The 26,389-nt window shown below is 42.7% G+C and overlaps 1 protein-coding gene across 14 annotated transcripts in view; it reads right to left on the bottom strand.

Moving 5' to 3' along the window:
• Positions 1 to 21,796: 21,796 nt before the first annotated feature.
• The window catches only part of svila (supervillin a), a 60,474-nt gene continuing 55,881 nt past the window's right edge, over positions 21,797 to 26,389 (bottom strand). For 11 of the 14 annotated variants that reach the window (XM_076999590.1, XM_076999588.1, XM_076999575.1 and 8 more), the window contains 6 exons: positions 26,203 to 26,358; positions 25,698 to 25,841; positions 25,076 to 25,197; positions 24,787 to 24,942; positions 24,229 to 24,249; positions 21,797 to 22,474 (listed from right to left, as the gene is read on the bottom strand). In XM_076999590.1, coding sequence (XP_076855705.1) covers positions 22,388 to 22,474; positions 24,229 to 24,249; positions 24,787 to 24,942; positions 25,076 to 25,197; positions 25,698 to 25,841; positions 26,203 to 26,358 — 686 coding nt within the window. In that variant the 3' untranslated portion in view covers positions 21,797 to 22,387. Of the gene's footprint in view, positions 22,475 to 24,228; positions 24,290 to 24,786; positions 24,943 to 25,075; positions 25,198 to 25,697; positions 25,842 to 26,202; positions 26,359 to 26,389 lie in introns of all 14 variants that reach the window. The other 3 variants (XM_076999578.1, XM_076999579.1, XM_076999584.1) reach the window with 2 other exon arrangements.

Below are 26,389 nucleotides of genomic sequence, written 5' to 3'. Positions count from 1 at the left end.
CCTGCCTGCCTCTCAGCCAGAGAGTCATGGTTGGATCTTCAGCCTGATATCAAAATTATAAACATCTCTGCTTAACTTTACATGGGTTCTGGTAATACTGGTGGTGTATTAAATGTGCATTAAATGGTGCCTGCTTGAGAGAGGACCTGAGACGGGGGTCAGTGGTGTCCTCCTGACACTGATACTCAGTCATCTCACCTCCCAAGCTTTTTCTCCATTGCTCTTCATCAACATGAAATAAGAATGGATTGTGGTCAAGCAGTGGCAATTAGGATTCATCCATCACGCACTCCATTTATCCCCACCTCTGTTTTCTCCGGTCTAGACTAATGAGAGTCCGCAGTTAAGAGAATTAAACGAGCCATTCCATCATGAGCAGCCTTGTGTACATCCTGCCCACATCTCTCCTGCAGCCTTCCCCCGGACAGGAGTGCCCTAGCCAGGCTTTCAGCTGTGACGGTCCTCCTTCGGATAGAGCCAGATCCCACTTCAGCAGTCAGAATCAATTACAGTCATTTATTTCTCTCTCTCTCTCTCTCTCTCTCTCTCGTTTTGATGAGTCACATGTTTTCAGGCTTGGCAGCTTCCCACCCGCCACCCTGAGTCTTCCCGTCACAGCTTAGGAAAAATGGGCTTCCTTTGCACTGCATGTAGAGGTGGAACAGGAAAAGTGACAAATACGTGCCAATGAAGAGCAAATAAAAGGAGCTTGGGAAGAGGAGTGGGGGCGTGAGGGGGGGCTGCGTAGAGGGGGGGCTGCGTAGGGGGGGAGCATCACTACACCTCTGTGCCAGGTTGAGAGGATCTGCTCTAATGTGATTCGGAAGCTGTGAAAATGACCGCAGAGCTGACATGGAGGTCACGCTGAGGAAAACGAACAGATTTTAAGCACGAAGAGCAAACCAGAGGCCACAGGCTTGTGGAACTGGCACTGCATTTTGTGATTGGAAAATCTCCAAATGGTGAACCATGGATAGAGGAGAAAAAAATGTTACATCATCAGAGCAGTGCCATTTGATTGCCATCCCAAACTGAAATGTCTGCAGGTTAAATATGGAGTGTAAGAACAGAATAAATGTTTTGCATGCGCTTGCTCCCTTGACCTTGTTCCAAACAGGATGAAGAATCTTCCCCAAGGCAAAGCTTCTCAACACTACAGCAAAATGGACTTGATCCAGGCATGTCCACCCTCACGGCGTTCAGGGAGTTCTGAAGCACAAGATCCTATTGAAAGATCTTTCAGTTTCACAAAGCCTAGAGAAGAACTGAGTGGTACCAGAAACAATAAGACATGTTTATGTTAGTATAAAAGAGGTCAAGATCTCAGGTGAATACACAGTTCAGTCTGTCAAAAAAAAACAAAAAAAAAAACAAAAAAACAAGCTGAGGCTATCATTTAAATTAAGTACATTTAAATAATAAAGATGGCAATAAATAAACAATAATGAATACAAGTAAAAATAAAAGTTTGAAAAAATTATCAGTTTAGGACATTTATTCAGTACAATTCAATACCTACAATCTCTTAAAATTCAATCAATTAAAATTTTATATTTCCACTACCAAACTGAAAATTGGTGATTTTTTTGTGTCAATAATTCGTTGATTCCCACGACTTCTATGTGGATGTTGACTTCCAGTAGAAGAACTAAATGAGAGTGTATCATGGATACAGTCATGGGAGGCTTGTCATCTAAGATCAGCTATCATGGAGTCTCAGTAGCAGATGGCTTACATTTCACAAAAGAACATCTGGTTACCAGAATGGCGTGCTGTTTGGAATGGAGTACATTGGTATATGATTGGTTGCAATAGCTTGTCAAGCAGCACAAAGTGTAACTTATCCTTTAAACCTGTTTACCAAATACACATAAATGCACTTAAGTGAGTAGACGTACACTTGTATACTATGGGCTACTAAGGTGCATGGCATATATATACATATACATATATATAGCAAGTACTGTACCTGACCGAGATGGACATCCATCTCTAAACCCTTACAGAGTTACAGTGTGGGAGGTGCAGTATATATGATTCTGAGGAGAGCTCATAGTGTCAATATTATCATCTGACTTTCTGTTCATACAGCATGCATTGCATTAATAGTAAAAAGAACAATTTGAACAATAACATTTCTACCCTTTTTCATTGGCTGTAAACCAGATCTTTAATCGTGACCCACGCTTCTGCAGGTCTAACATACTTGGCCATATACCATACTCTAATATCTCCAAACCTGGATTGTGTAAATAACATTTAGGGTTGGATCCAACCTTAATGCTGTAGAAACAGCTGGGCACTTTAATGCCCAGTATTAAATATCAGCTAAGGAAGCATCTACAGCATTAACAGTAGTAGATACTACACATGTCTAAAAGTGTCTTGGCCACACTTTTAGTCCAATTCCAGCAAAACAAGACCACACTAAAACCCTGTTATTGAAAAACAAAAACTGCAAATTTGTTTTTGTTAAAGTAAGTTATAGTTCATTCAATGCTTTCAGCATTTAAATGCATCAACTAAATAGTGATGTTTGGGAACAGAAGGTCATAAGCTGAAGTCCTCATCTGAGACGAATGCCACACTAAGTAATGCTGGTGGGTTTGAGTACTGATCCGTACTCAGGTGCTGCTCCCAAACACTGCTGGGCTTCATTTTAGCTAATGTCATTATGTAACACTGAATGGAAAGGATGTTACAGTCTGTAATTACATTCACACGTGAACCCTGAACTGTACAGTAAAGAGATTAGAAATAATACTTTTTAAAAATAGATCAGGCAACTTGACATTAATATCATTATAACAATATCTAGGATACATTCAGCATTCATTCCACTATGAACAAACATGTGTCTTGCTTTCTCTTGCACACACCTATAGCAGAGTGACTGGAAGATCGTAAAATGAAAAAGTTTATGAAAAAAGGTGTGTGTGTGTGTGTGTGTGTGTGTGTGTGTGAACAAGAAAGGGAGTGGGACGATAGTCAGGAATTACAGGGTTCAGGGAAACATGTTTGGATATCTGAGCTATTGTACACACACGCACACGCACATACACACACATGCACGCACACATGTGCACACACACACACACACACACACACACACACACACACACACACACACACACAGACAGAGTAAATATGGAGCGTTATCTGAGATTACAGGAGTGGCTTACACCTGATGCCAGAGAAAGTGCTGCACACTTTAAATATTTAATCAAACACTGCAGAATTAGAATAATGAGGCAGAGAGAAAGATTGTGAATGAGAGAGAATGTTAATGTATGCTTTCCTGCAACAAAGTCATCATATGCAGTACATAAGTACAAAAAAATATTCATATTAATTTTATTAGTAAAACGACACACCCAGCAATATTTGCTCATGATAAGCAAAGATTCTTTTTTCTCCAATTAAAAGATTTATTTGGTTGTAAGTAAAGTAATTTCACTACTTTGTAGTTAGAGCCAGAATAGAATGAGGATCAGATAAATGAGTAAACAAAAAGCAAGAGGAGAATATCACAGAGAAGTTCAGGAGGCAGACTGGGCCTCTGACGGTCCAGCTTTAACCCGCACCCTCAGCACTTTGTACACGTTAATAATTTAAACACCAAAAGTGCATTTTTCTTATCTCCTCATTTTCTTTCTGCCTGCTCTGATCCTATCTGTCCACCTATCCCTTAAGTCCCGCCCTGCTGTTTAATTCCACCTACCGCCATAAACTCTTTCATCACACCATCCAATCACTCCTCTGGGTTCCATATTCCCCTCCCAAAATGACTGAGATCACATTCTGCATAAGGCTCTCATAAATCCTTTTACGGCCATGACCCGAGACTGAATGAACGGGCAGCAGTAGGCACCAGCAGGTTCCGTAAGAGTACATGATTTTGATTTTGAACCATCAAAGTTCACTGCGAGTGTCAGTCACCACCATTGTGTGTCTTCATGGCGTGACCACTTCGGTTTGGAAAGCACAAGCTCCGGTTTTTCTCCACTCTAAATAAGCTGTAGCTGATACAGCTTCGGCTTTGATCTCGCACCTCCGTTTAGATGAAGGCTTAGGTCTGATCTAAATATTTCAAGTTGTCAGAGCAACAGCAGAAAAATAGGTCATGGATAGAAAAAAAAAATTGCTGATGTCCTAAGAAAGTAGGGGAGGAAAAACCACACACAGCTTACAAACATAAACACACATGCATGCAGGCACAATACTGCGCAGTGCCACACACACCCCCCTCCCCTCCCTGACCCCCCGCGCCACACGCACCTTGACCCTTTCAGCCCCACATCTGCCTGGCTGGCTCACCTTACGTCCCTGGTGGAGATCTGTTTCAGCCCGGGTGCTGGAGGGGGCGGGGCTTGCGGAGTGGCCCGCTCTAATGCACAAACCCTCACCTTCCGCACGGCTTCTCATCCATCACGCACGGCTTCCATTGTCTCGTCTTTTCAAGTCGGCCATTCCTTGGTTGGAGGTGGCGGACTCGGTCCGTGCCATTCGATCATTCTTCTTGTTTTTGCCATAGCGACCCTGCCGGGGGTACAGGGGTGGGGTAGAAGACTGCGGCTTCTGTGCAAATGACACGTAGAGTATAATTAACACGGGTACATGGCAGGTATGCGCACAGCAGGTGGACACATGATTTGTGAGAAAGATCATTTTACCCCTTTTTCCATTCTCCTGTATCCCAGAGGAGACATGGACGTCCATTAAAGATGACATCACACCGGCACTAGAACAGCCATGTGCAGCTGTGGCCCATATGAGGAGCTCAGCTATCCTGTAACGTCCCATCTGACTCTGAAGCTCCATATGAACTCTCATACGCAGTCCAGCCCAAGGACAAGCAAAAAAAAACAACAACATAGCTCGAGTAACCCTTTGATATGTACTATGTAATACTTATTACATCGACAATGACACCCACACAAACCTACAGTAGGCTAGAGTGGCAACTACTTGCCAAATCAATTTTACGCTCCCATATAATGATAGAACAGAGTAAACTGCCTGAGGACTTTTTTTCTCCTCAAATTGAATTAAACCATATCCAATACCCCAAACAGTCCCAACGATCTCCTCAGTCTCCTGACAGGTGTTCCGTCCTTGGCCAGCGGACTCTGAGGGACACCAGCAGCTGAATCTCCCACCTGTCGTTCCTTTTCATTCTTTCCTTTTTTTCATTTCTCCTTCAGACTCTTATGAAAACAGACTGTCGCCAATCAGACCAGCCGTCTCGCTCGCTTTGAGCGTGATGTCATTTTGTCCTTCGGGAAAGGGGTCGTCAAACTGCGGTCCGCTGGTCACCACGTGGAGTTTGACATTTCCTCTGTAGCATATCACAATCTTGATTTCATGGTATCTGATGAGGAGACTGGAGACAGGCCTTCATAAACTGGATTGAACTCTCAACTTCTGAGTTGACATTGTGTGAGGGCTTTCTGCAACCACACCTCTGCCACACACAGCCATAAAACTTTTATTTTCCTATTATTAGGGAAATATCAAAGTTCTTTCCCTAAGAATATGAAAGTACCGAGCTAAGGACCACGGCTTGCCTATACCCCAGAGAATACATTTCAGTTCCTATTTTTAAAAAAGTAGGAAGGAATGGAGATGAAAGCAGAGGTCATGAAAACAGAAAAAGCAAAGCACTGAAAAAACAAACAAAACAAATTATTAAACGGTTCCGGTCATCAATAACTTCACGTCCTGCTGACACTCAACTGCCTTTTCATCATTCGCGCTACTCAGCTGTGTTGTGGGACGTCATTTCCCCTTCATTAATATTTCTGCTGGGCTGAGACACTCCCACTGCTGCTCACACTGTTGGACAGAGCGGGCCTGCTTAATTATGACAGAGTCACGGGAAAGTCCGAGGTCTCTGGCAGCCGCCACTGCACCTGAGCACCGGGGTACGATGTCTCCCAGAGGAACGGCTCAGCTAGGACGAAGAGAAACGAGATTCTGGAAGCAAGGCATGGTTGTGGTTTGTAGCATATTAAACAGCCAGTGTGTGTGTGTGTGTGTGTGTGTGTGTGTGTGTGTGTGCACGTTTGCATATGAAAGAGACCAAGAGGGGACAGTGAAAAATGACAGAATAGCAAACTGTTGGTGAACGTGCTCAGGTAGACACAAGGTTATTAATGTTAAATGCAGCTGCTTTTGGGGGAGGTGGAAAAACCGCTGACTTCACACCTCCAAGGCCACACAGACGTCTGTGGACGCGGGCGTGAGACAGGGCCGCGGCCGCTGGGTTGAGGGGAGGAGGGAGAAGTGTGTGTTTGGCCAGGGAGGATGATCCCATCTGCTTCAGAGTTCCAGCGGAGGGAAATTGAAAGCACATTTCTGTGATTTGGCACATTGTATTAAATGGAAATAATACCCAGGTCTGTTTTTCTTTGTGAGAGAGACGCCCACAATAGCTGCTTTCAAGGTTTGCAATTAAGCGTGTTTTCAATGTTGAAGTTTAAATCTTTTCTAATGATCATCTGTCTCACTAAAAGGCACTGTAAAAAATTTGACAATGACCGAGATAATTGGTTATCCATCGATCCAAGAATTATCTATGTACAAAATCAAAACCCTCTTGCCTCTCACACACACATACATAATCCAGCACTTAATTTGATGCGTTTACCTCAGATCATCTAACTTGGTGTGCAACTGATGCTTCACTTTGAAAACAATTGAGACCAAAACAACCTTGATATCAGTAATATTTTTCCTTTCCAGATCTAAAAACAGTATTCATTGCTATGTTTTTTTAAATAATTGAATGATAAAAATAATCTTGCACTAATCAAAATGACTTGTAATGGCAACATACACCTATGAATGCCCATGTGCGCACACACACAAACTCACACACTCCCCATGAAAACATGTCAACTCACTGGGTCGTTATAGCCTTACGGTGCGATGCTGGACACTGTAGCTCTGGCTGCATAAAATTGCAAGGAACATCTGTTCATCTATTCACACACACACACACACACACACACACACACACACACACACACACACACACACACACACACCTAGGACTGAGCAGACTGCTTTGCAGATTAGTAAAATGCATCAACTCGATGACTGCAAATTGCAGAGGACAAGAAAAACACACACGGACACAATCATTTTCTCACTTGCATGTGCATTAGTTTTCAATAATTACACATGCATAAACATCCCAGAAAAACACATTCTCATTCATTACATAGAACCACATGATTTTTTTCCTCCTTCTCCATCTGCATCCTAACTAACACAATATAAAATCCCATAATCTTCGGTCTGTTGAGCCAGTCTTCGTCGCCTCTGACCCTGGTGCTGTGGAGGAATCTACCCAGGGCTCTGGCTGGGTAAACCCCATCTCACCGCTAGCCAACACGTGCTACTGATCGAGGAAGACCTGATGCGAATTACACACCCTCTCGTCTCTCTTTGCAGAGGGTCAAAAGCTTCGACCTGGCCTGGATTTGTGTAATGAATTCTAATGGACAGTACCAGTGGGGCAGTGTGGTGTACAGCAAGCACGTGTCCTCATTCGTAGCTGGACAATTCCCTGGGCCTCTGACACAGCTCTGGAGTTTCCCCTCTTACCTCAAGATTTCTGAAGGCGAGTTGATTGCGACGTGCCGTGCTGAACTCTCCCGTACACAGGGGCCGTTACCACAGGGAACGACACCCGATTTCCAGTGAGCTATGATCTGTCTTTTGAAATCCAGTTCTTATGTCTCCCCCTGCATGGCAGTCAAGTCTACTACAGAAGCTGTGATGAGGTGTTTGAACTCGTGCGTAGGACCCTGTGAGACTAATGAGGATGAATGTTCTGCCAGTAGGCTGCTGTACGGCTGGGGCAGTCTACTCTTCACTTCTCTTCTCTCCCTTTCTGCCGTAAATCTTTCAATTCATTCAACTACTCAGCATTCTTGAGTTGTTTATGTGTGTTTGAGTTATAGTGACAACAGCAGTGAGAGTCTGTACTTGTGAATACCTACACTATATTGCCAAAAGTGTTTGCTCACCTTCCTTGACTCACATATGAGCTTAAGTGACATCCCATTCCTAATCCATAGGGTTCAATATGACGTTGGTCCACCCTTTGCAGCTAGAACAGCTTCTGGGAAGGCTGTCCACAAGGTTTAAGAGTGTGTTTATGGGGATTTTTGACCATTCTTCCAGAAGCACATTTGTGAAGTCACATACTGATGTTGGACGAGAAGGCCTGTCTCTTAGTCTCTGCTCAAATTCATCCCAAAGGTGTTCTATCGGGTTGAGGTCAGGACTCTGTGTAGGCCAGTCAAGTTCATCCACACCAGACTCTGCCATTCATGTCTTTATAGACTTTGTATTGTACACTGGTGCACAGTCATGTTGGAAGAGGAAGGGGCCAGCTCCAAACTGTTCCCACAAAGTTGGGAACATGGAATTGTCCAAAATGTCTTGGTATGTTGAAGTATTCAGAGTTCCTTTCACTGGAACTAAGAGGCTAAGCACAGCTCCTGAAAAACAACTCCACACCATAATCCCCCCTCCACCAAACATTATACTTGGCACAATGCAGTCAGACAAGGACAGTTCTCCTGACTACCGCCAAACCCCGACTCGTCCATCAGATTGTGAGATGGAGATGCGCGATTTTTCACTCCAGAAAACGTCCAATGACGGTGTGCTTTACATCACTGCATCTGATGCTTTGCATTGCACTTGGTCAACCATGGAAACCCATTCCATGAAGCTCTCTGTACACTGTTCTTGAGCTAATCTGAAGGCCACATGAAGTTTGGATGTAGTGATTGACTCTGCAGAAAGTTGGCGACCTCTTCGCACTATGTGCTTCAGCATCCGCTGACCCCACTCCGTCAGTTTACGTGGCCTATCACTTCCTGGCTGAGTTGACACTTGACTGTGGAATATTTAGGAGCGAGGAGATTTCACAATTTGTTGCACAGGTGGCATCCTATCACAGTTCCACTCTGGAATTCACTGAGCTCCTGAGAGTGACCCCTTCTTTCACAAATGTTTATAAAAACATTTTACATGCCTAGGTCTGCATGCCTAGGTGCTTAATTTTATACACCTGTGGCCTTGGAAGTGATTGGAACACCTGATTCTGATAATTTGCATGGGTGAGTGAATACTTTTGGCAATATAGTGTATAAATGTAGATTTTATACCATTTGTGCATTCTCTCTGTTGTCTCTTTTCCAAAATCTGATCATGCCCTCTGTGTGCATCAGCAGCCCCTGTAATGAGGAATCTGTGTAGCCCTGCTTCTCTCACAGAGGGGCAGACAGAGACAGAGCTCTACTCCAGGCAAGAGCGCCTCCTACTGGCCATGTCACGCCAATAACATGGGTTCAGCCTTCTTAGGTATTTGCACTTAGTAGTAGTACAACCAGAGGGTGAGAGAAGCGGTCAGTTTAACTCTGACAGTGAAGTCAGTTACAGTATTCCACATCTATGATTAATCTAGCTGGCTGCTGTATCCCATGTCTTCAACGTGCTGTATTAGTTTTGCTTTTTAGGACCTTTGTTATTGAAATAATCTATTGTAGAAGTCCAACAAACTAGACTGATAGAACAGTGTCTATTCAGATTGGCAACATCCAGCCATGTCTCTAGCCATGTCACCCAGCCATTTGCTTCATCATATGTGGACCCAAGGGGATATGCAGGACACTTTCTCTTCTTTCCAGATTCTAATTGGACCAAAAGGTGTCCATATCCTTTTGTCCAATCTCCATGTTCATTTGGGCCAATCTCCATGTTCATTTGGGCCAATCTCAAATCAAATCAAATCAAATTTTATTTATATAGCGCTTTTTACAACAGTTGTTGTCACAAAGCAGCTTTACAAGTGCAGAGTCCTAGCCCCCAGTGAGCAAGCCAAAGGCGACAGTGGCAAGGAAAAACTCCATGTTCATTTGGGCCAATCTCCATGTTCTTTTGGGCCAATAACAATGTCCTTTTGGGCCAATAACAATGTCCTTTTGGGCCAATCACCATGTCCTTTTGGGCCAATCACCATGTCCGTTTGTCCAATCACCATGTCCGTTTGTCCAATCACCATGTCCGTTTGTCCAATCACCATGTCCGTTTGTCCAATCACCATGTCCGTTTGTCCAATCTCCATATCAGTTTGTCCAATCACCATGTCCTTTGGGCCAATCACCATGTCCTTTGCATCCCACTGTATGTGAAGTCTTCACTCTTGCACATAAGGCCATCTTGAAGCTGCATCCTCAAAATCACCTCTCATCATTTTTTTTTCTTCCGCACTATCGAAAACGTACCAATGGAAGGTTGACGAGCGCCTCACCGGCAGGCGTGTCCGTCAGAGGTTGAGGAAGCGAGAAGAATCTCTCAAGTGTACACGAGTCAGGCTGACATTCTGCCATGAGTACAACCCCTGACCCCACCGCTCTCCTTCCTGAAGCTCCAGCAAGGGGAGACGATATTCGTGCGGCTTCTCTTTGTTCCAATACGAACTCTCCTTGGTGGCAGAGAAAACTCAACCCGTAGTTGCAGCTGTATTCCACTCCGCCCCGTGTGGATTCTTACATCCAGAGGAGTAACTTGTGATTGACAGCTGGCTCTGTTAGGCAGTGGGCTTTGTATAGAAGTATAGTGCCATGTGGACTGAATCTATTTGTACACGACTGTGGGAATGTAACAAAGTTTGAGTTCTTGCTGTTGTAATTCTAATATACTTGAAACTATATTCAAATTCAATACACACAAGAATTCAGCCCTGAGCCCTTGGGGATATCGCACGCAACAGATCACAGTGTGTTCTCACACATGCGTGGCGTGTCAGTACTCACAAAAGACCGTGGTTTCTTTGAGGAATATAATCACCGAGTGTGTACATACGCGTGTACGTAAACATGTATGCACGTGTACAAGTGAGCATGTAAAAGAGGGGTTGGCAGGACCCAGAAGGTTCTGGAGGAAGTCGCAGAACCCTTAAGCTGAACCCTACACAAAGCACCTGAACAATGACACACGTGTTCAGACGGCCCGGCGTGTGGGACGCTCCACATCCTACACAACGATAGGACCAAACTATGTCTAAATATTCAAATTACCATATCTAAATATACACAATGCTTATAATACTAAGATATTATGATGTTGGAGTGATTCAGGAAAGAACAATTTTGGAAAACATGACGAATTCAATTTTGTTTAAATTAACAATAGGTTTTATTATTATTATTATTATTTTTTTTTGTAGAAGGATTGAGATGTCCTACAAGGGAGCTCAAGGAGGCAGGAAGCTATTCAACATGCATGTTATTATTATGTCAGAGATCTCACACATACACTCCCCTACAGACGGCTATTTGGCAGAAGAACTAAAACATGCAGGCAGGCCAAGCTGATAGAAAAATAACAATAATATTCACAATCCAACCAGTTGCCAGTCTTATAATATTTCATAATGGAGCACTCTTCTGAAAATGTGAACAGTGCCCCATCCAACCACGTATCATGGTGAATATAAGAAAGCATTTATATATGTGCTATGATGTCCAAAATACATTTTTATACCTTCTTACATCCTGGATTTCATTTCCTGCCCCCAGGAGAAGGGTGTGTGTATGTGTGTGCCAGCTCACACACGTTTAAGTGTGTGTGTGTACCTGGAAGTCAATGCAGAATGTCACATGGTTCTGGTTTAGATAGAAAATCAAACACAGTTGTGGGCAGGCAGAGATTTAACCAAAATAGGCACTTTAATCATTTTTATGGATGGTGGGAGTTTACAGCTTTTGAATGTATTTATGTACCAGAGGCCTAGAACAGGGGAGAATCGCTGAGGAGGGGAGAGAATGTGATGTTAACCATAAATTCATATTAAGAAAATGAAAATGCTTGACCTGTATTGCCAGTGCAGTTGTACATTAGCCAGCAGCTTGGCTTGCCCTCCTAGCCTCTCCTAATGTGCTGGTGACACTGCAGTAAGCCCGCGGGTCAGCCGGGTTACTCTGGCAGCATCTCTCTCTAACAACTGTTTGACTGAGTTAGTCTGGGCTAAGATAAGAGCTCATTACCCTCATTAATTAAACGCTAATCAGGGCAGCAGACAGGGGCCAGATGTTCTGTTTGCTCTCACCCACCAGAGCGTAGAGAAATAAAAGAAAACACAAGTTTTCATTAGTGTAATTTTTAAGTTTTATAAAAGAAGACACTCCTCTCTTGCGCGCGCGCACACACACACACACACACACACACACACACACACACACACACACACAAGGGTTTTTGTTCCACAGCCAAACTGTGTCTACTGCGAGCATTTTGCAGTCATCAGTAGGTTGGGTTCTGGAGGCGGGTGTGAGCAGGCCAGGTCTCGGAGCTGGAGACCTGACGTGGGCTTCCTCAGCTTGGGCTGCTCCATGGAGAGCTTCCTAAGAACCGATCACATGTGAGTCCCTGCCTCCGCCTGCTCACGCATCATTGTGTTCCTGGTCCCTGCTCACTCATCTAAACTGCTACACCTGACCACTTTCACCCATGCAGGCACATTCTCTATGTCTTTGTGTGTGTGTGTGTGTGTCTGTTTGTGAGAGAGAGGGAGAGACAGACACAGACACACACACACACACACACACACACACACACACACACACACACACACACACACACACACACACACACAGCTGGACATATAGGCTCTCCAACAGTAAATTACTTACTGGATCAGGTGTTTTCCCCACAGCTTCAAATAAAAAACAACAGTGTACTAGTCTGTACTAAGGATGGCCAAATAGGTTACATGTATGTACTGAACATGATGCAGTTGTTGGGTGAGTGAGTGAGTGAGTGAGTGAGTGAGTGAGTGACAGACAGGAGTCAGTATAGAAGTGTGACAACAAAGGTGGAAATGGGCAAGTCCTAAACAAAGTGTCTACTGCTGTTGATTAGTTCAATCAGACCAACTAATGATTCCAGATGGGTAGAACATGAGAGTGGGCTGGCTGAGCACGGGGGACAGGAAATACACACAGAGCACAAAACAGAGACGAAGCATCCACACAGGACAGAGATACTGCAGGGTCATACCACTCAAAGCGGACAGAGCGACTTTTGTAAGTCGCTCTGGATAAGAGCGTCTGCTAAATACTGTAAATGTAAAGAGATACTGCAGGGTCATACCGCTCAAATACTGGACAGAGACACTGCAGGGTCATACCGCTCAAATACTGGACAGAGACACTGCAGGGTCATACAGCTCAAATACTGGACAGAGACAATGCAGGGTCATACCGCTCAAATACTGGACAGACACACTGCAGGGTCATACCGCTCAAATACTGGACAGACACACTGCAGGGTCATACCGCTCAAATACTGGACAGAGCTACTGCAGGGTCATACCGCTCAAATACTGGACAGAGATACTGCAAGGTCATACCGCTCAAATACTGGACAGAGACACTGCAGGGTCATACCGCACAAATACTGGACAGAGACACTGCAGGGTCATACTGCTCAAATACTGGACAGAGCTACTGCAGGGTCATACCGCTCAAATACTGGACAGAGATACTACAGGGTCATACCGCTCAAATACTGGACAGAGACACTGCCGTGCCATACCGTTCCAATACTGGACAAAGATACTGCAGGGTCATACCGCTCAAATACTGGACAGATACTGCTGAATCAACCATCCATCCATCCATCCATCCATCCATCCATCCAGGATCTTTGCCTCTTATTTATAATGTGTAGACATCTTCAGTGGTGCAAATGGTTTTTCCCCTGGAAACTCAGTGAAAGTTGAATGGTAGCTGCCAAAACTCAAACCACTCAAATACCTCAAAACTCAAATACCATGAGGGCATTAGTGGACTCAACCAGCAATTAGAGAAAGTTGGGCTAATAGAGACAGCTACAAACCACAGACGAGTGAAAGTGAGGGGAAAACAGAACAGGGAGGCCCAGTGAAGCAGGAGCAAAATCTCTTTCCTATAAATCATTTCAGCTCTTAGCCCTTCTGTGTTTGGGCAGGAAAAGATGAGCACAAGCTTTTTTTCCACAAAGAAAGAGAGAGAGAGAGAAAGAGAGAGAGAAAGTGGCTATAGCCTGGATGAACTGTTAGAGAGAGAAATCAAACAAGCAATCAAGAAAGCAACGGAGAGATGGAACAAATGGATGGAATTATTTTGGAGCTCCAACAGCAGGATTTCCAGAGCGGTGTGGTGGTGGTACTTGCTCGTCTGTCCACAAACAGCTGAGGAGCCTCACGCCAACGCCAGCACAGAACAGTCCTCTGAACGCTATTGTTCTGCCACAGTTCACACCTATGGCTTAATCCACACATGCATTCAACCCCGGGCAGGCACGGGGCATGGCTGCTGGCCAAGCCTGCTAGCTGGGCCGCCAGAGATTGCAGGGTGTCCACACAGGCAGACCAGGCTGAAATTAACACAGTAATCAAAAACATTATGTTCTTGGGGGGAGAGTGCCGGAGATTGGCAGATGGCTAAGAGCATTAGAGAGATACCTGCCAAACGCTCGCCTGTTCACCCTTCCTGCTGGAGAGAGGAGAGGTGCCCTCCCTGTGTATACGTGCCATATGGTGGGGGTAAATATTGTCTGATATTCTAATTACTACCTGTATAACCTAATAATTAATCCCAAACATACCCATGTCCCCAGCAGGATAACAGAAGAGCAGCTTGGAAGGCAGGGCCTGGAGCTCAGCGCTTTCCTGTTGCTGTGAGCTAGAAGTCTTTCATTAGCTCCAGGACCTCCTTTAGTTACTGGGCTGTAGATGGCTGTGCAGGTAGCATTTCTCATCAGTGTGACCATTATTGGGAGGGCTGAATTAGTTGGAAAGAGTTAGGGCATGTGTAGGCAATTCAATGGAACATTTTCATTGCTAGCAATACATTGCTAGACCAGAGTTATTCGCCTGTAATGCAGCAGGTCTCTGGGTCCTTTATGGTTAAATACGAGGCTGAAAATGTTGCTGACGGAGGGACAGCACCCGACATAATTATCTAGTGGCGAACCTGCGAGGGCAGTGGTCTCCCATCAACACAGGCCTTTTAAAGGACCCTACAGAACAATCTGCACAAAGACCTGTGCACCTTCAGTGCGCGCTGCTTCGAGGTAGAGGCCAGATGAGAGCAGTGTTGTACTGATGTTCTCACCAGAGCTTCAACTCCCCCCCCCCCCCCACACCATGACATCCAGCTGTTTCAGGGCTGTGTCTAGAGGATGCCAGAGACGTGAGGAAGGTGCTGGCCGTCCTCTGCTGACTTTAGTCCCTTTCATGCAGGCCAGAGAAGAAGATGCATTGAAGGCCCCATCTGGACGGACCACGAGCACCACTCAGCCTGCTAACCTGGGCTTTAACACCCATGCATTCCCGCCTGCTCTTCCGTCTCTCCCCTTCCGTCTCTCTAAAACAAAGTATGTGTGCACTCACACACCTACACAAGAATGCAACAGGGAAGAGGGAGATGATGTGGAGGAGGAAGAGGAGGAGGAGGATGAAGGCGGGGAAGCTGTCATTGAGAAGAGAAGCTCCAGACTCTCTCATTCAGCATACCTCCAAAATGTGCTGTTTCTGAGAGCATGTGTGAAGCAGAGTGGTGGAATATGAACGCAAACACACACACACATGCACGAACGATCCAGTGGAGGGTCAGTGTATATTATTGTAGTCTGATTGGCCAAAAACACACAGAACGAAGCCCCGTTTCCTTCTCCGATGGCCCAGAGCCCAGCTGGAGGTGCTGTGATATTGTGAGAGAGAGACAGTATGAAGAATGTCTTAAGGAAAACATTTTTAAGGTTACCATGCCAATCTTATTAAGCTACCAATGATATTATCAATATATTATTATAGACACATGGTTTGTGTCATAGAGAAGAAAAGTCTAGAGAAAAGTATGCTCTCAGTCTCTGTGAACATTTTGATTCAGAAGTATTACAAAACAGATTTTCAAGCTGGCAAGCAACACAAAGATGTGTTGGTGTGAAAACAGTAGAATGGAATGCACTCAAAATTCACTCAAATGTTTAAGTTTAGCCAGAAGAGTGAATAACTTAAAAATCCATTTAAGGATTAAGGATGGATGAGGTTTTCCACCTTTACATTAGACTTCAACATGTTTATATGTAATCAAGATCTCTTTAATGTCTAACTCGGTGGCATAATCCTCATCTCTATAAAGATCACACAGTCTATTCATATCTGTACAAGTCTTCTCATGCACTGGTTTCAGTTTCAAACAAAACAGCAGACACTGACTGCCATTTAAATGTTTCCCGTGTCAAAAATGATGCGTACCACCACCTACACAAACTTTTGACCTTTAAAAAGCATCAAAACAAGCTGTGTGTGTGTGACCACTGTGCTTTCTGACAACAGCACTAACAATGATTTGGATGAGCCGTTCATTTCTGATTCAAACTTGCAATTTTCCCAATTTTTTGACTGGAAGTTTACACCTCAGCTACTGGTAAAGGTGAATCCATTTGAACTGATAAGATCAGAGTAGCAAAACAGTAAAATGGTAAATAAATACATGAAGATATTAGGAAAGAGTAAACCGTGTGTTTTGTCTTTTGAATCAATTTCAACTCAGGAACACTAAAGGTGCAACAGAAACTATTTTAAGTCTATTGCCAGTAGTATATCTCCCCCTGCTGGTCAAGATATTGCACACAAATATTCGCACTACACAAATATTTTTGTACATATTTTGAAAGACAGTAAAATTTAAAGATTAAATATTACATAAATAATTACATAAGGACAAATGAATGCATGCCTTTTTTCTGACAAACATCTGTTTCTCCATGTTCTATATGGAGGCCTTTGGGCCTTGTATTAACACAAAATATTCAATTGATGTTTTGCAAGCTTTGTATGATGCTCAGACCAAAACCAGTCACCTCCCTCCAGCAGAAGGAGCCAGGCTCCAAACAGAACCTCCATCAGATAAACCCTCCAGCACTGGAGCTTCAGATGCTCTTTGTTGTTTAAGATGCAAAACAAGCAGCAGTTATTATAATACATTTAACAGCAACACGAACACTCTTATTTTTACTGTTACAAAATGCTGTTGAATTTTTGTTCAAATTTTCTGCACTTGTTGACCTTGCACTCAAATAAAGATTTGGTTTCAACCATATTCATAAAACATTTAGACATTACAGTACTTGATAACTAATATACATTGTTTTTCATTTTCAATGGCCATTTTTAATGATAATAATATTACTTTTAATGATATGATATATGGTCATAAAGACTTCGGTTTTGATACATACTGACAAAGATATTCCCAGCTAGTATGCATGCTTAATTAATACAAACAGGAGCATTTCAGTTAATTTATGCTCAAACAGCTAATAAAGGCTTTAACATAAAATAAATAAATACATATACAGTGGGGAAAATAAGTATTTAGTCAGTCACCAATTGTGCAAGTTCTCCCACTTAAAAAGATGAGAGAGGCCGGTAATTGACATCATAGGTAGACCTCAACTATGAGAGACAAAATGTGAAAAAAAATTGAGAAAATCATTTTGTCTGACTTTTAAAGAATTTATTTGCAAATAATGGTGGAAAATAAGTATTTGGTCAATAACAAAAGTTCATCTCAATACTTTGTTGTATATCCTCTGTTGGCAATGACAGAGGTCAAACGTTTTCTGTAAGTCTTCACAAGGTTGGCACACACTGTTGCTGGTATGTTGGCCCATTCCTCCATGCAGATCTCCTCTAGAGCAGTGATGTTTTGGGGCTGTCGGTGGGCAACACGGACTTTTAACTCCCTCCAAAGGTTTTCGATGGGGTTGAGATCGGGAGACTGGCTAGGCCACTCCAGGACTTTAAAATGTTTCTTACGAAGCCACTCCTTTGTTGCCCTGGCAGTGTGCTTGGGATCATTGTCATGCTGAAAGACCCAGCCACGTTTCATCTTCATTGCCCTTGCTGATGGAAGGAGGTTTGCACCCAAAATCTCACAATACATGGCCCCATTCATTCTTTCATGTACACGGACCAGTCATCCTGGTCCCTTTGCAGAGAAACAGCCCCAAAGCATGATGTTGCCACCCCCATGCTTCACAGTTGGTATGGTGTTCTTTGGATGCAACTCAGCATTCACTGTCCTCCAAACACAACGAGTTGTGTTTTTACCAAATAGTTCTACTTTGGTTTCATCTGACCATATGACATTCTCCCAATACTCTTCTGGAACATCTAAATGCTCTCTAGCAAACTTCAGACGTGCCTGGATATGGACTGGCTTAAGCAGGGGGACACGTCTGGCACTGCAAGATCTGAGTCCCTGGCATCGTAGTGTGTTGCTGATGGTAGCCTTTGTAATGTTGGTCCCAGCTTTCTGCAGGTCATTCACTAGATCCCCCCTTGTGGTTCTGGGATTTTTCCTCACTGTTCTTGTGATCATTTTGACCCCACGGGCTGAGATCTTGCGTGGAGCCCCAGATCGAGATTAGTAGTGGTCTTGTAGGTCTTCCATTTTCTGATTATTGCTCCCACAGTAGATTTCTTCACACCAAGCTGCTTGCCTATTGCAGATTCGGTCTTCCCAGCCTGGTTCAGGTCTACAATTCGGTTTCTGGTGTCCTCCAACAGCTCTTTCGTCTTCACCATAGTGGAGTTTGGAGTGTGACTGTTTGAGGTGGTGGGCAGGTGTCTTTTATACTGTTAACGACTTCAAACAGGTGCCATTAATACATGTAATGAGTGGGGGAAAGAGGAGCCTCTTAAAAAGAAGTTACAGGTCTGTGACAGCCAGAAATCTTGCTTGTTTGTAGGTGACCAAATCCCTCTTACCTGTTATGTCACACCAAGCGTCTCTTCCATCCTAATAGAGGACCACTTAATGCTGTCTGGTAAAGGTTTTGTTGTAATTCCTCAGTCATTACTCTTATTTCTTCCCCAGTACTGTTTTAATCATTCTCATCAGCTCAGACACCCAGGCCTCCACTGTGACCTCCACGTCCTTTTTTTACCCTTAAGTCATGTTCCAGCCTCCTGTTCCTGTTCTTCAAAATGTGATGTCTGCCTTGCAAGACTTGCAACGTTGGTCCACGGTCTTCAAAACTTTGGCCTTCAGGTTGTTTGCTGTGAGAGATTATCTTTTTTGTGACCTTCGTCTCACGAATGACTAGAAGTCTGGGTTTGAGGGCCAGGATAACCCAGGAACACATGCAGCACTCATGTCTTGCTTGTCTCACTTTGCCAATCAGTGGTAGGTGGGATGACGAGACAGGTGTGTTCATCATGGTCATCTCCCTTCCTGACCACATTCCTCCTTACACACTGGCCAATTCCCCAGTTCATTGTTTTAATATTTGCCCAGGATTGTACTCCCAGTTGAACTCTTTTCAGAACCACAGTAAATTTGAGATAACCCGGCTTCCTACTAGTAGCTACATCCCAATGCCATTATTACTAAATGTCCAAATATTTATATGGATTTTTTAAAATACTTTTTATGCCATGTTGAATAATGAAATACAAATAATACATTAAACGTTATTACATAATTGCTAAAAAGGGTTTGAAATGCGTAAAAAAAAAAATATAAAAAAAGGATCAGAGAATCAATTGCAAAATTTCAGTCCAAACAGATGAGAACAGAATCTAAATTATTGTTAACTTTATTGTTATTTTCTTTGTTACTTGCATGTGTGAAATCGCGTTTTACTTGTAAACAACATATAAAGAAGATACTGAAGGATTATTTTCACATACTGCTTCATCTCATCACAATTCTGGTGTTTGAAGCCGCTTTAAGTTTACCAGGCTTCCGTTTCTTACAACACAGAGGTCGTGACATTTTATGCGTTCTTTCTGTTGCGAAACATCACAAAAACCTTTGATGTCTGGTAATAAAATGGATCCACGGTGCTTACAAGAAAGATGCGCTGACTGAAATTATAGCACGTATCTACCACCATAGTAATATCAGGCTAGTTCCCTCTCCGCAGACGACATTTGTGTCTTTCTCCTCGTCAATTCTTACACCCATCTGTATAGATGTTCTTAGGTGCAGTTTTTGTTAACTTGTATATTGAAGGCTCTGACTGCAATTGGCATTTTGTTCGTTTTTTTTGTTTTTTATTTATGGGGATTTACCTCATCTGGTGCTGTTTAAAGCTGTATATAATGTGGCATTTAATACACTGGTGCACTATATGCATGTGATGAAGTTGCAGATTTTTTCCCATAATACCGTATGACAAGATAAGATAAAACAAGGAGAAAGTTCCGTTCCGTTAGTAGTCTTATTTCACTAATGCAGTACTTGAAACCTCTATGGAAGCCCATTCCCACCGTTTGAAGAAAAAAAGTCCATATAGTATCTCATAATTCTGTCTTAAAATCTCATAATTATGAATAGTATCTCATAATGACTTACAATTTCACAATTATGACTTTGTATCTCGTAATAATGGCTTACAATCTCAATTATGACTTAGTATCTCATAATTATGACTTACAATCTCAATATGAAATAGTATCTCATAATGAATTACAATTATGACTTCATATCTCATAATTATGATTGTATATCGTAATAATGTCTTACAATCTCAATTATGACTTAGTATCTCATAAGGACTTACAATCTCATAATTATGATTTGCAATCTCAAATTGAGATAGTATCTCATAATAATGACTTAGTATCTCAATGACTTACAAAGTCATTATTATGAGATACTATTCATAATTGAGATTCTCAATTATGAATAGTATCTCATAATAATGACTTAATCTCATATTATGGCTTACTTTCTCATAATTATGACTTCGTATCTCGTAATAATGACTTACAGTCTCAGTTATGATTTAGTATCTCAATAATTATCACAAGATACAAAGTCATAATTATAGAAAGTAAGTCATTATGAGATACTATATGGTAGGGTGACCAAACGTCCGTGTTTTCCGGGACATGTCCGTATTTCACGTCCTGTCCCGGGAGGCACTAGGGCACTGCGCACGGCCCTGCGTGTGACAGGACAGTACGCAACATGCAACACCCCCGCTCCAAGGTGTCCTGTTTTCCCAAATTAAAATAATGGTCATCCTACTACATGGACTTTTTTTTTTTTCTTCAAGCGGCGGGAATGGGCTTCCATAAACCTGTAATATTAATGGAGGTGTTTTGACTGATAACAGCTTTAAGCTCAGGTTTTAATGCAATAGTGTCTTTTAATTTGTGGAAGAAAGATCGCAATTCATATCTTGGATCGCGATATGGATTTTTGGGAAGATAAACCCACTCTTACATGGCAACATTTTTATCTCTGTTCTTCTTGATACAATCAGACATAGACACAAGGCCAAACACAACAACATTAAGATACATATAAATTTTTCAACCGTGAATCTTTTATGCTCAAGCGAACAATATCAAAACAATTCCACGTGCATTTGTAAAGGAAACTGGTTTACCAATGTATTCATCCTTACCAAGATTATTGCCTAAATGTTTCACGTTACTCGATCAAATGTATTCTCAAAAGTATTTTTTCTATCTACGAAACAAACCATAGCCTACATGATTAAGGTGAAAGTGCATTTATACACATGGAAGAAGATTGCATCCCATTACTCAAGACTTGGATCACACGGAGGTATTTCAGACGTGCTAGTGACTATAATCCCCGCATGGACCAGCTCATTCACAGCAGAACCGTTTCCAATGCCATGCGACCACACTTGCACCCCATTCGAGAAGATGACAGAAAATAACGCAACAGGCACGGCATATTTACACTTTTCTTTGTTTATTTACCCTCTAGTGTTATATATTCACAAAAGACTTAAAATTGCAGACTATTAAATATTTCATTATATAAACTGTACATAATGGAGAAGGCACTATACACTGCGGAATCTGAGTAAGGAAACTGAGTTCCTCAGCTACAATCTTTATTGATTGTTGATAAAACGCATTAATGAATTTACTGTACAGATACACACACACACACACACACACACACACACACACACACACACACACACACACATATACACACACACACACACACACACACACCTTTCAGAACACGTGGGTAGCCGTGGAATTTGTTATGGCATGTGGCAGAGGAAACAAATAAAAACAGATCAAGGAGAAAAAGAAAATATGTTACAAGAGGCTGGTAAACCTCTGCCACTCTGGACAACCACATCTTTCTTCTCGCGAGAGTAAATGCCCACCCGTGCCTTAGAGAGTCAACACGTGAGAGTTTGTGTAGAAAGGGAGTGCGATCTCACGTGCGATCTCTCCTCACACGTGCGCCATCTCACTTCTGCCGCACCACCACACACGTGACACACTCGGACACTCCCAGTGCTTCTAAAACAAGCCCTTGGCCTTCTTAATGTTCACCTGCTTCCATGCTGGCAACAACTCGTACTCACTCCTAGTCATCTCCAAGGCTTTCTGTAAAAGACACACACACACACACACACACACACACACACACACACACACACACACACACACACACACACTTTTGAAAAGGCCTAATAATGGGTGCTTAACTACAGGAGAAAGGCTGGATATGGATAAAGTTGTGTAAAAGTGCACCACACCAACCTCCACACACTCCACACAACCATCACACTGAAATTAAGAGATACCGACGGCCAGTGGTATGTGACTGGGAGAACTGGTTTTGATATGACTGTGGGAGAAAACGTGCTTAGGCAGATGGGCAAAACCTGGGTTAGTTGACAATGATTTGGGCAATGATAAAAAAATATATACATAGATATATTGTATTGCTTTATTATGCAACTACAATGAAAGAAACTCCTTGCACCAACTGATCCGTGAGCTGTGAAGTTGTTGATCTTAGCTTTTGGTGCTAGTCAGATACAACAATGCCAAAACAGGATCACTAGAACCTGTGGGAAAGGATCAGCATTGGTGGAGATCTGATACTCAGGGGCGCAGATGGCACTGGGGACGGGGGGGACATGTCCCCTCCAGATTTATATTGACCCCATCCGAAATCTAGCATCTACAAGCATAAACGTATATATTGTACAGCTTGGTCCCCCTCACTTCAGAATTACCATCTGCGCCGATGCTGATACTCTAACATGGTGGTCAATTCATAGGATAATAGACCAGCTAAAACTAGTCTGTAATTAAAATGGAGACTGGTATAAAACCGTACTGACCGGCATTTTTTGTTTTTTGTCTCTATGAACTACTACAAGACATATTGTATTTTTCTCTCATGTGTGCAGAATATGGTTACACTTCAAACTGGCATTCTGCCAAGTCTGCACTATTATGGTCAGATACATGAAACTTATTAGTTTGGACATTACAGCTTCATGTATTAGGACATGGGACAACTAGTACATGGATATATTAGGACAATGTGTCCTTTGTTCACTGATCCACTTGCTATTGCACACACTGAATAGTTCATTACTGTTGTCACTTTGGGCTGAAATCCTTAGGCCGTTGAGTGTTTTAGTTTTTGTGTGATGCTTTGGGAGTTTTTATTATGCATTTAGGCACATCATGGACTGTTTGAATGGTTTGGCTAGAAAATATGGACCCAGTCTTTCTTCCCAGGAAGGGAGTTTTACCTCCCACATTATTCATTTAGTTGTACATCTTCATTTTACTACCCAGTCAAATTTTAAATCACATCATTCAGTCATTTTAGTAAAGGCCAATAGCACCAGGCTGCTTTTGCACAACTGAACTGTCATACCATAAAACTAAATTAACCCATTTGAGACCAGACCACATATACGTATGTCAAACATCTGCTAACGTATCCGTATTCTCAAAAGTTTTTATACATTTTTGAACATTTTAATTCAGCTTTAAATAATTATTTGTCATCACGTTTTCTGTCAAAATTTAAATACAGCCTAAATGGTAAAGAGTTTAAAGAATCATTTGAAAGTTTAGTAGAAAATGTTGATTTAAGGGGATTAAAATCAAAGCATTAAAGCCAAGAAGTCACTCTTCAATAAAAGCAATTAATAAGTTAATGATAAAACAAGCACATGCATTATTTGTGCCAGGTGACTTGCACACCCAGTTGAGAGAGAAGTTATTATTTAGTGAAGGATGCACTACAAACAAAAAGGAATTCTGGGTGATTGATTCCAAACGTGAGGATTCTGTGGATGTGGGGAGAACACCAGGACTCTTTAAGAACTCACCTTCCCATAGGCCCCCACACCCTGAAGTGAAAGGAAAATTTAACCTCTGTCAGATGTGAGACTATGCCACCACAGGAGAAAGGAGATAGAAAGAATGAGAGAGAAAGATGTTACAGAGAGTTCATACAAAAGGGTTCGGAAGAAGGAGGGAAAAGACGGGGCAAATTACGAAATAAGAGAAGGATGAGTGAGGGGAGGAAGAGAAAATTTGAGCAAAAGAAAGAGAACAAGACAGGAGTGACAGTACGAAAGAGAGCATGAGAGAGACCATGAAATAGCTAAAGAGACTAGACACAGCAAGAGAGAGAACATGAGACAAAGCTAGCTAGAAAATGAGGCACATACTATGTACACAGGTTTTACAATGCAAAAAAAAATAACGGTATCAGTTTCACAACATAAAACACACAGCTAACAATCTGACAGTGTCCGATGAAGCCCGCAGCAGTCAGTTTCTAAAACAGGTTATTGCAAAGAACAACCTTTATTTATAACTTAAACTACAAGTTGTTATTTAGACCCACTTTGTAATTCAACAAACAGGCCCTACTAACTCACCTCAAAGTCTTCATCTGACAGATAGGTCTCAAGGCGCAGAGGGTCGACACCTTCTGGGAGGGGCCTGGCCATAAGGTCAGACAGTGGATAGGTGGTCTTACATAGTCTGGCCAAGACGTCCTCCACCAGAATAATTTGATGACACACTTCTGCCTCCTACAGTATGGGATGGGCATAGAGAAATGGTCACTGGTCATTCACGCATTCATGCTCCATCCACACCCATAACTCGTGCTTTATGGTTCATATGCATTTGTGGTACTTTGTCATCGGGTGTGTGAAGTTAAACCTTCTCTGTGATCTCAGCGATGTCCTCTCTGTGTTCCCAGCAGGGGAACATGTTGGTGAAGGTCAGGGGCTCTAGTCCAGCATGAATCAGGTATGCTTTAGGAGGCTTCTTCTCATTCTTCTCTGCATGACCCCAACCCACCAAGACACACACACACACAAGCCAATTATGAAAAAGATTTTTCGTGTTCTGTGAACATCCTGATTCGATAATGTGAGTTGTTGAGTATTCTGAAATGAACATTTCCACTGTATATGTCTACTGTGGAGGCTAAGCATTAAAGAGCAATAGTACAGATCAGCAATTTCAGTTAAATACATCATATAGCAGACAAACACAGTGATACGAGAAGTGAAATGAAGTTTATTCACAAAGTGTGCAATAATTATTTACAAAATTAGGCAAATCAAAACTTGATCTCACTTCTCAAATATCACTGTGTTCGTCTGCTATATGATTGATATATTTAATTGAAATTGCTGATCCGAACAACCATTGAACAACCAAAGGAAAATCATGAAAATGAACAGGGCTGCCCAAACATTTGCATACCACTGTAATTACACTATTTGAAATTTTTGTAGCTATTCCATAATAAAGCTTTATTGTCTGGTGGCATTACCTCGGCAGTACTGGAGCACGGTTTCCATGGCGCACTTCCTGTCCGAGTCCCATCGTATGCGGGCGGAGCCTGTGTTATCACTGGCCTGAGGCCACCACCCCTGCCACAGGTACACCTCGTGATGATTATCCACCAGAAAGAGAGCTACAACAGGAAGACACAGAGGAAATGACATCAGTGCCACTACAGCCATGGCCATCTAGCACAGACAGGACAGCAGGAGTTTCTGCTGCACATCATCAGGTCATCTATGGTCACCTGACCATCTCGCTGGAGAGCTCATCACTGCATTAAAACGAAAGGGAAACTGGGAAATCAAGGATCAGCCAGTGAACATCATGGCATCATTGCCCTGCCACTGGTATCACTGAGCTCATCTTCATACAGTTCCCGACTTGACCGGAGTGGAATGCGGTCGGCCCGTTTAAGCGCATAGTCCCCGTCTGACAGAGCGTGTGGGAGCTTCGTGTTTGGCAGTGTTGGTCTGCGTTGTGGTGTACTGCACCTGGCTGAGAGGCGTTGTACAGGTCCTCCTGGTGGAACGGCATGGAGTTCACCAGGCTCGCCTCTCTGTACGGACACAAACACTCCACAGCCACAAACTCCCCAGAAACACTGCTCAACTGGTACAGTCGGGGCACGAAGTTGAACTTTCCTACGTCTGAAACATAAACGATCATCTTGTGTCATCG

This window comes from Brachyhypopomus gauderio, chromosome 3, assembly GCF_052324685.1.
Source record: "Brachyhypopomus gauderio isolate BG-103 chromosome 3, BGAUD_0.2, whole genome shotgun sequence".
NCBI classification, from domain to species: Eukaryota; Metazoa; Chordata; class Actinopteri; order Gymnotiformes; family Hypopomidae; genus Brachyhypopomus; species Brachyhypopomus gauderio.
Note: the sequence above shows the minus strand (reverse complement) of the source record. Positions and strands in the feature narration are given on the sequence as shown.